Below are 9,762 nucleotides of genomic sequence, written 5' to 3'. Positions count from 1 at the left end.
CTCCCCCCCCCCCCCCCCCCCCAACACCATTGCCATCTTTACGAGTATGTATTATAAATTACAATTTATCACGTCGTATTATCAAGATAGGTAACACCTAGACATCAACGGCTAATGTAAAGTTAGTAAAAGAAAAATGACAAACCTTATATGCTTAACATGGTATCACATGATCAATAGTTTTGTAATTAAATGTGGGTAAGTAAAAAGTCACCAAAAGTAAAACTAATTATAACTCATAATAAAACTTTTGTGTTTGTACATATTCCCTAATATTTTAGTCTGTAATTATGTACTAAAAGACAATCAATCCAAGCTTTCACAGCTCACAAGAACAGTTTCCAGTTAGATCACAAGTCCTAATCCTATGAACGTTAAACATAAACAAAACACAAAGGAGGATTAAGTGCATGTCTTTATCTTCAAGAATATATTATAGCCAGCCAGAACAGGGATCCTTACCCCTTCTTTTTGACTGAACAGTCAGTCCAAGATCCTCCTTTTCTTACACCACAAATATTAAAAACACAGACATATCTCACATGGTTTTCTTGCTTTACTTAGGGCATTCACTTTACTTTAGCAGATCAAAAAAACAAAAACAAAAGCCAAAAACTACAATCTCCAAAGCAAAGTAGACCCTTTTGTGATAAACCTTACATCCTTTTTACATTAGCAACACCTGGAAATCAAAAGTAGAAAACAACCCCAACCCAATTTTCAACATTATAAGATTAGCTAAAACTTGTGGGACGATATACTTAATTCCGCTAATACCATAATCTAAGTAGTATTTTTGATTGTTCAATATACGTTGTTCCTGTTGTTGTTCCTCTCGGCTGCAATTGCCAACAGCCTCGACACGCCTTGAGTCCAAACATCGTGCTCCCTTTGGTCCCGACACTCAAATTCGACTACCCCCCGCATGACGGTCTTCAAAGCGAAGTACCGGAAGTTGTCACCGCCCTCCACCAGGTGCCGCCCGGGCCAGGCCGGGAGGTTTTTCATGACCTCGATCACCACATCTACAACGACAAACAAGCATTCAAGTAAGGATATGAAAGTTAAAGGGGGCAGGGCAGGGCGCCTTTTGTCATCTTTTATTCAATCAATTGCACTCTGCTTTTCTCAAATCCCCAGGCAGAAGGGGAGGGGACCCATATCTAATTGTGTTCGACATCATTAGAGAGACAAAAGTAGAGCAAGTAAGAACACTACTTGCTACTTACTCTTTTTCTTTTTCGTTATGGTCCCAGCAACATGTCTGCTCTTCATTTTTAGCATCACCTATAGAAAAGAAACGTCAAAGTTTATATTGCGTTTTAAGGATAAAAAATAAAAGCAGATTCTTTTGATTGTATCAAGCCGAGCTTTAGCTTTTAGTTACAAATTTTGTGAAAGAAGTTTCTAATTATTGTAACTTCAAGCATTTGAAACCACTGTTTTTTTCACCCATGGAATGTAAAGACACATCAACAGTTAAACGAGAAAATTGGCTATACAATGATGCAATGTTTGAACGAAAAAGCTCACCTGACCCATTCTGTTGATATACACAGATACTATCTTCCAATGAAGATCACCTGCATCGAGCAATGGAATCAAACCTTCTTGTTAACGAAATGTATAAGATCAAAACTAAATATGGCTAGAATTCAAAAGTTTAACTTATTCCATTTCCAAAATCTTTGATCAGTTATGAAAATGAATAACAACCTTTGCGGGTGCGCTTTAGTAGCTCAGAACCTCTGGAAAGCAATTCCCGGCTGCAAATCCCGAGAAAGTTCTCTTCAGGCGCAAGCTCACCACTTGAACTGCCATTACTACCATTGCTCCCATTGCTACCACCAGTTCTTTTATCGACTGGAATTACTGCAGCTATATTCCACACGTCCTTTAGTGCTCTAGCCTTTAGTGTAGCTGCACCACGTAGAGCTGCAAAATTTGACATGATAAATTTAAGGCAATCTAGTCAGACAATGTTACGAGTTTGACAAGATACATTGAAGCATAATATGTTTAGACAATTGCAACGGGAAAGCACCTGTAGCTGCAGCAGCAGTGAGTGTCATGATATCCCCGGCTGATCGGACATTTACAGCTGAGCTAACTACGGATGCCAGGTGCTCCCGCTCAGCTCCCATTGATTCGGCCGCTTCAACGCACTGAGCAGCCACGAGGGTGGCTGCAGAGGCTACAGCCATATTAGTTTTAGCCACGTGCTCGTCTTTGCCTGCTCCCGACGAGGCAGCAGTGGCGGCAGCCATAGCAGCCACAGCAGCCGCAACACCAGCAACCGAAATGGCTGCGTGTAATTGTGCATTGTGGGCCCTCGTCTCTTCTTTCTTCTTCTCCTTCCTGTCCTTCAACCACCTCCCTACCGTCTTCCCACCCCCGGTTGCAGCTACAGCCACCGTAGCACCGCCCTTGTATTGGTTGTTCAAGGGCGGGTTGCTTATGCGACAAAACTACACACACAACAAGCATTAGTAGTCATAACCATGGTACTTCCTTAGACAAGATCTCGATAAACACATCAAAATTATGTTAACAGCTACTAACAGGCAGAATTTTATGCAGAAACTTTGTTAAACCTTTTGGTTTAGCAATTTGCAGATCACCCCCCCCCCCCCAACCTACCTTGTTTCAGCATTAATTTTGGAATTAATAATCCCACTAGATTATTTGGACCATTTCCTTCTTGGTGAATGAACAAAGGACCAAATTTCAGAAAATTTTTATCTTCCCAATAAGCTTGGCCATCATATCAAGAACTTATGAGACTCATTGTTAGACTGTATAAATGCTCTAATTCTGTATTGTAACTCATCAATTACCCTCTCCCCACCTTATTACAGTAAAATTTCACTATTTACTAAACCAACAAAACCATGCAAATTAATTTAATTTACCCAGCTAAATGAGAATCAGAAACACATTAACAGTCTAGAAATCACACTAAATTCTAAGAAAAAGCTAAGTATGAGACCGACCTTGGAAAGGAAAGGAATGGGGTTATGGGGAATACAAATAAGAAAGCATCTGCTTTAATTAATTTCCACACTCTGGGCTATGTGGGTTAAAGAGAAAGCTGAGCAGAGAGACATAAACATGTTTCAGCCTGCAACTTCAGAACTCGTGCTTTGTATACCAGACAAGATTTTAATACAACACTTCATAATTCGCAATTATATGCGCATACATACAAATACATAAACCAACAGAGAGAGAGAGAGAGAGAGAGATTAGAAACCTTTGAGTCATCCATTTCGGAAGGGGAGACGGGTGGGCTGTCAGTGAGAGAGCCACCGCAGCTTTGGCCACCATTGAGAGGCCCACTGCTGTGTGAGAGGCGGCCAGACGTGCGTGGTGAAACATCCTGCTGTTAAAGAAACACAACATTTTAGTACATCGTAATTGAAATAACAAACAAAACCTTAAAAAACAAAGGTAAAAAAAAAAATACCATGATTCAAGATTTCAAGACTTGCAGGAGGTTAGTAGAGAATTTCCAGAATCCAGAGCAATTTAAAATGACCTCGAAGAATGACTTTTGAATAAAATATATAATAGAAAGAAACCCAGAGAGCAAGAGTGCTGTAATTAGAAAAAATTTAAATCTTTTTTTTGTTTTGTTTTGTTTTCCCCATAAAACATGAAACTACTGTTGCTGCACATTACTGCCTCGGAAACCTTTTGATTTTCTAAGAAATTCATTATTAAGGTATTAAAGAAATGGATAATAAGAGATAGAGAATAAACAGAGGAAAAAACAAAGCAGATAATTCCAAGCCAGAAGAAGCAGATAGAGACAAAGCATAGATACAGTTCTATTTAGAAGTCAAATTGTTTTCATTTCTCAATCTCTCTGTCTCATTATATCATACAGATACGATGCTTACAGACTGAGACATAATGCATTCCATGATGAGCTGAGAAGTCTCGGAGGAAGCGAAGGAAAACGGGTTGCCGGCGGCGGCGGCGGCATCTTCGAACTCGCCGATGATGTCCTCCGGGATGGCGGCACCGCCACCGGCGCCGGAGGAAGTGTTTCCGGCGAAACTCTTACCGAGAATCTGAGGAGGAGGAGGAGCTAGAGCTTTGGAGATTTCGAGAGCGGAGACGCTCCAAGAACGGGAGAGAAATTCCATGGGCTCCCTCGGCGTCTCCGGCGGCCGGAACATGGAATGGAGCTGGTCCATTTTTGTAGACGGGTCGGGTCTGTGACCGTGGGGAAAATGTGGGTTTGGGTAGAAGAGGAGAAGTATGTAGTGTGGCTGGGGAGAGGGGTGAATGCTTTATAGATCAAAGAGTGAGAGAGACAGAATGTGCAGCCACAACAGTCTTGTGTGTGTACAGAGAGAGAGAGGAGGGGAGAGAGAGAGAGACAAAAAGCGCAGCTGAATTTGTCAGATAATTTCAGAGCTTAAAATGTACTACTACTCTAGATTTAATTATTTCTACAAATATACTAATTGCTAAGATGTTCATCCTCGTGATTATAGTCGACAAAGAACTATGTAATAAGATAAATATGCATACATTAATAATAGTTAATCGATTCAAATTAAGAATGATTTCCTCAGTAATATAGAGTATTTAGTTTGCAATAGATACATGTAATACCTTTTTTTTGTTTTGTAAAACATTGATTACATATGCATTTAGTTCATGTAATGTGATAAAAGATCTTTTATTATTTAAGAAAGTGTTATATGTTTTTGTCTGATTTTTAGATTTTTTTTTTATCATATCTTATCCAATCTCATTTCAGAAGTTAATGTAAAATTTTTGACAATATAAAACTAAAATATAATAATTAGAACCAAACTCACCCTACATTTAATGAGTATATATCAAAAGGAAAAATGTTTTGTTCTCCTTCAAAAAAAATTCTTCCTAAATTCTCTCAGTTATGATTTATAATAATTAGGTGCCATAAATTGATGGATCCTACTAACTTGCAATTATTATACATAGATCATGGTTCATACTGCATTGTGAATCCTAATAAAAAAAATTTGTATATTCAGTTAACACATTCTGTACCTATAGTTAATCGTTTATGTACATGTAAACAAATACTAGTATTTTATAATTGCTGACACATAATATGATAGCTATAGGTACAAAAATTGTCAACTGCAGGTATGTGTCAACTACGGATATAGAATCTGAAGGTTATTTTTGGATCAGGGTCTACAATGCAAAGTAGACCCTGGTCCATAGTATAATTTGCCACTAACTTGTTATAAAAATTAAACCATTCAATGAAAAAGTGTTATATTAGAAATGGGGAGAAATTATTTCTCAAATGTAAGAAAAAATAGAGATATTTTACCTTATATTATATTGTAATATCTATTCATACATACTTTCTCAACTAATTGAAGCACAAAGAATCAATACCGTCTACACTAAGGCTCAATCTCATGACCTTCCACATAGAAGAGTCATTATATGCCATCAGAGCACAAAGTGTTTGGCATTGATAGAAAATTTATTCTAATAGAAAATGTATCTCTAAAATTTGAGGAAAATGATTTCCTTGGTCTCATTAGCTATTTTATTTTTCACTTTTTTATGAAAAAAAACAAAAAAAGAATACAAAACATGAGATTCTATATTATTTAGATGTGCCAAGCACTTTTGCTCAAATGGCATGTAGTGACTCTCCTATATGGGAGGTCATGAGATCGAGCCTTAGTGGAGACAGTATTGGTTATTTGTGCTTCAATAGGTTGAGAAATGTATCTTTATACTAATTATTCTCAACAACATATTTCCACCAATCAAATAATGAAACCAATATGTCAAGTAATTACTTTTTCATGAAATTTAATTTCAATACAATTATCAATTCATTTTTTTTTTTTACAAAACAAACCGACCATAATTTTTTTAATTTCTTGTTGAGTTATACTTTGATGTCTACATGTAACGCATGCCAATTGTCTAAATGTAAACTTTCTTTGTTATTATCTCAAATGGAATGCCGTTTGAGTCTCATTTCAATCAAGAATGTTGACATAATCATGTTGAATCAATACTATTGATAGATTAAAATGTAGTAAAAAAAAAAAATTTAACTTTCTCATATCCAAAAATGATATTCTTCACATATTTCTTCCAAATACACTATATATAGGAACTGTAAACTACAGAGGACAAGTGCAGTTTTCCCCCAAATAGCACTACACTACTTGTAACTTTACTTAATACGGAGTACCTTCTTTTTTATGTGTTCATCCATAATTAATTAGTTTTTGAAAGATAATTATATTTTATTTTGTTTTTACTTATCTTTAACCGATGCAAGTTAGGTGATAAAATTAATATTTTCAATAAGATTCTTAGCAGTTTTTCAAAAGGAATTGCATTAGCATTTTTATTTTATTATATATATATATATATATATATATATATATATATATATATATATATATATATATGCGCGCGCCTTAGATTTGCAAATTTCTTTATAAAAAAAAACACTTTTTTTTTTAAAATTTGAGATAATAGTCACCATGTTACTCTAAAAATAATAATATAGTAGGGTGGATCTTACAAAGTATTTTCGTTGGACCGCTAATCTTATGACCCATATAGTTATTTAGGAGATATATTCACTTACATGAATTGACCACGTACCTCCCTCTCTCTTTCTTTCTTTTTTTATTTTTTATTTTTTTTATTTTCAATACTCTAAATTATTTATTTGTGGTGTATATAAAAATATATTTTGTCAATAAGCCTTGACCAAGTTGGTTGATAGTGAAGTTTATTCGTTCAATCCTCTTCAAAAATAATTTTATGTTTTCTAAAATCCTTTTAAAGTTAAGTTTTATTATTGGTTCGTTGTTAAAGTTTTAAAATTTATTTTTGGGTTTATTCTAATCACTTTTTTTCTTAGTAGATGTATTAGTTATTAAACATCAATTATTTTTTATGGTTTCGGCAAAAATAAATAAATAAATAATAGTACTATTATTTATAGCAAAAATAGTATTTCATTTTTTTATTAGACCAATATTATTATTATTTAATAATAATAATAACAATTGTTGTTGTTGTTGTTATTGCTATTACTGATATCAATGTGAATGGTAATTTTGTATTTCTTACATATTTCATTTTTAATGGAATAGATCCTTATTCTTTCAAAATTAATTTCGTGAACCAAACATGAGATAAATGAATGATAAAATTTTGTGTAATTTAAGTCAACGGAACACCAAAATTAACTAATTTCGTACACTTGTAATTTCTTAATTTTTTGCGGGATTGTTTAATTTTGAAATGTCAAGGTCGATCATAGAGCACTGAATTAGTAAACTTAAAAGAATGACGAAGACTACACAATATATAAAAATGTAGGCATACAGCATTGGCATTATATATGGGAGGTTAAGTCTCCCAATCATTCATGGAACACTCCTTTTCTTGGACGCTACCTCTCTTCCTTATCAATATGACAAACCATATGGATGGACTATATTGTGTCAGTGTTTGTGTTTGTGGTTTATTTATTTATTGATTTTATCTATAATGTCTCAATCTTATATAATAAATTCATGTATACATTTTTTTTATTACATAAATTCATGTATATCACTTCACATTGATTATTATTTAGCCAAACAAATTAATTCACACCATTATATATTTATATCATTTTTTTTTATCTCTTGAAATATAGTTAGTATATATTGTATTGAGTATTATATCAACAATCAAATAATTAATGAATATTGCTATTATAATCATTGAGTATATTCATTGCAGTAAATCACAACATCTATCTACTGTACTAATACGGAGTAATAGCTAATAAAGTTAGGTCTATAACGAGAACTCTCTGTATATATACAGACGCAGAGACTAATAAGAGTCAATAAAGTTAGGTATATAACGGGAACTAAAAAATTTCTGTCAAATTATTTGATCAAATGAATGATTCAGGTTATTTTGATTTTAATATTTTTTATGATTTTCCTTATTTACTCTCTATTATATTATTTTCTTTCCTTAAATAACCCACATTCCGTTAGTATAAACTTTAGTAACCGAATATTTCTTAACTTTTAACTTACCCATTAATTTCTAATCAAAGTTGGCATAATCATTGAACATATACTACGAACATAATCATTAATCATGTATGTAAAATACTTATTGTGCATCCTTTAAATATATTACAACTAATATAAATTTACAATTCGTTTCATTTTATACACTTAACCTGTTTGGATTAAAGGCAAAATCAGCATCAATCTTGACAAAAAAATAATTGGTATATATGATAGATGTAGCCACTGTTTAAAAATATGTATGCACAAAGTGACAAACTATTTAACTACATGATATGCATTGTGGTGAAAATGCAGCAACGAATATTCCAAGATTAGTAACAATTCAACAAAAAAAATTACAAAAACACACACACACACACACACATGCACTCACAAAATCAATTAATACAATTATTTATACTAATTCGAAAAATATGAACGCCAAAATGAACATGTGCAAAATGGATATGAAAGTTGTTGATGAAACTGGACATATTGCGACATTAGTATTTGACTACTTGCAAAGCCATTGTTGTTACTATCAAATAAATAAGTTATGAAACTAGAACAAAATGTACTACTCATTAACCTTCTACAAATATAATAAATACTAATATTTTGTTCAATGCTTTCACATGAGAATGTATGACACATCTCGCAACACATAAAACATGTAGGGAAAACTATCACTGCCAAAATCAACTGGCGCTTGCAAGATCAAAAGTTCATAGTACAACTAAGATCTCAGTCATATATACACAAACACAACGAGACAAATCCACAAATTCCTACACTATAATCTCATTGTATGATGTTGCCCTCTATACTACTACTAGTAATCCAATTGCACATGACATATTACCAATAAATAGATATAAACAATATAATAACCAAACTTTTAAGGGGAAATTAGATTTTTAAAACAAATTGATTACCAAACTAATTTTTAAAACAAACTGATTATCAATAAACTATTCAAATTGATTTTTTTTCTCATTTTCAACTTATTGATATCAATAAACCAAGCCCCCCTAAAAAAAATGAATTACCAAACATTCATTTTAAATGTTTAACCAAGCAAAATAACTAAAATTGATCAAAAAAAAATATACGGAGTAACTAATAAGTTATTTTTCAAATACTCTTTAATATATTTTTTCTTATTATTTATATTAATTGGGTCTATAAAATAAGTGTAAGCTTTGCTGAGTCATGAGTTAATTAGCTTAGCCTAGAAATGGACCCATTTCATTTAATGAGATCAGACCATAGAATGTGGGTGAAATGCGTGTGGGGTTTCGTGATGAGCTTCTATCAATTTGTTATTTAATACGGAATTCCGAATTGTTCGCTTTTTCTTTCTTTTTTTTTTTTTTAATCCGAATTGTTCGCTTAAATTATTTTTATTCAATTCTTGTTGTTGACAATTCTATAAATTATTAAATAGGAGGTTATGAATTTTACCATAATTTTTTTAATGTTGATAATATTCCCTACCATATTTACTATCCAATGGTATATAATATTCATATAATATTACTCTATTCACCTCATTTTATGTGTTTGATTCGATTAACGAGAATTTACTAAAGTTATTTTTAATTCAGTTTTTATAATATTACGTTTATTATTAATGTATCAGATTTATATATTTATAAACTACATTAAAATACTATTAAACACGAAAAAA

General features: G+C 32.7%; 1 protein-coding gene across 3 annotated transcripts; it reads right to left on the bottom strand.

Moving 5' to 3' along the window:
• Positions 1-402: 402 nt before the first annotated feature.
• Positions 403-4,396, bottom strand: LOC116002427 (VAN3-binding protein-like). 3 transcript variants are annotated; one of them, XM_031242567.1, is made up of 7 exons: positions 3,903-4,396; positions 3,254-3,379; positions 2,045-2,468; positions 1,717-1,935; positions 1,534-1,583; positions 1,230-1,287; positions 403-1,025 (listed from the first exon to the last, which is right to left on the bottom strand). In XM_031242567.1, the coding sequence occupies exons 1-7, from the start codon at positions 4,200-4,202 to the stop codon at positions 805-807; spliced, it is 1,398 nt and encodes a 465-aa protein (XP_031098427.1). In that variant the 5' UTR covers positions 4,203-4,396; the 3' UTR covers positions 403-804. The 3 variants fall into 3 exon arrangements, with proteins under 3 accessions (XP_031098427.1, XP_031098426.1, XP_031098428.1); XM_031242566.1 differs by having other exon boundaries at positions 3,254-3,382; positions 3,903-4,395; XM_031242568.1 differs by lacking the exon at positions 3,903-4,396 and adding an exon at positions 3,467-3,487.
• Between the last annotated feature and the right edge of the window lie 5,366 nt (positions 4,397-9,762).

This window comes from Ipomoea triloba, chromosome 13, assembly GCF_003576645.1.
Source record: "Ipomoea triloba cultivar NCNSP0323 chromosome 13, ASM357664v1".
NCBI lineage: Eukaryota > Viridiplantae > Streptophyta > Magnoliopsida > Solanales > Convolvulaceae > Ipomoea > Ipomoea triloba.
The sequence above is the reverse complement of the archived record's forward strand: the minus strand, read 5'-3'. Positions and strand labels throughout refer to the sequence as shown.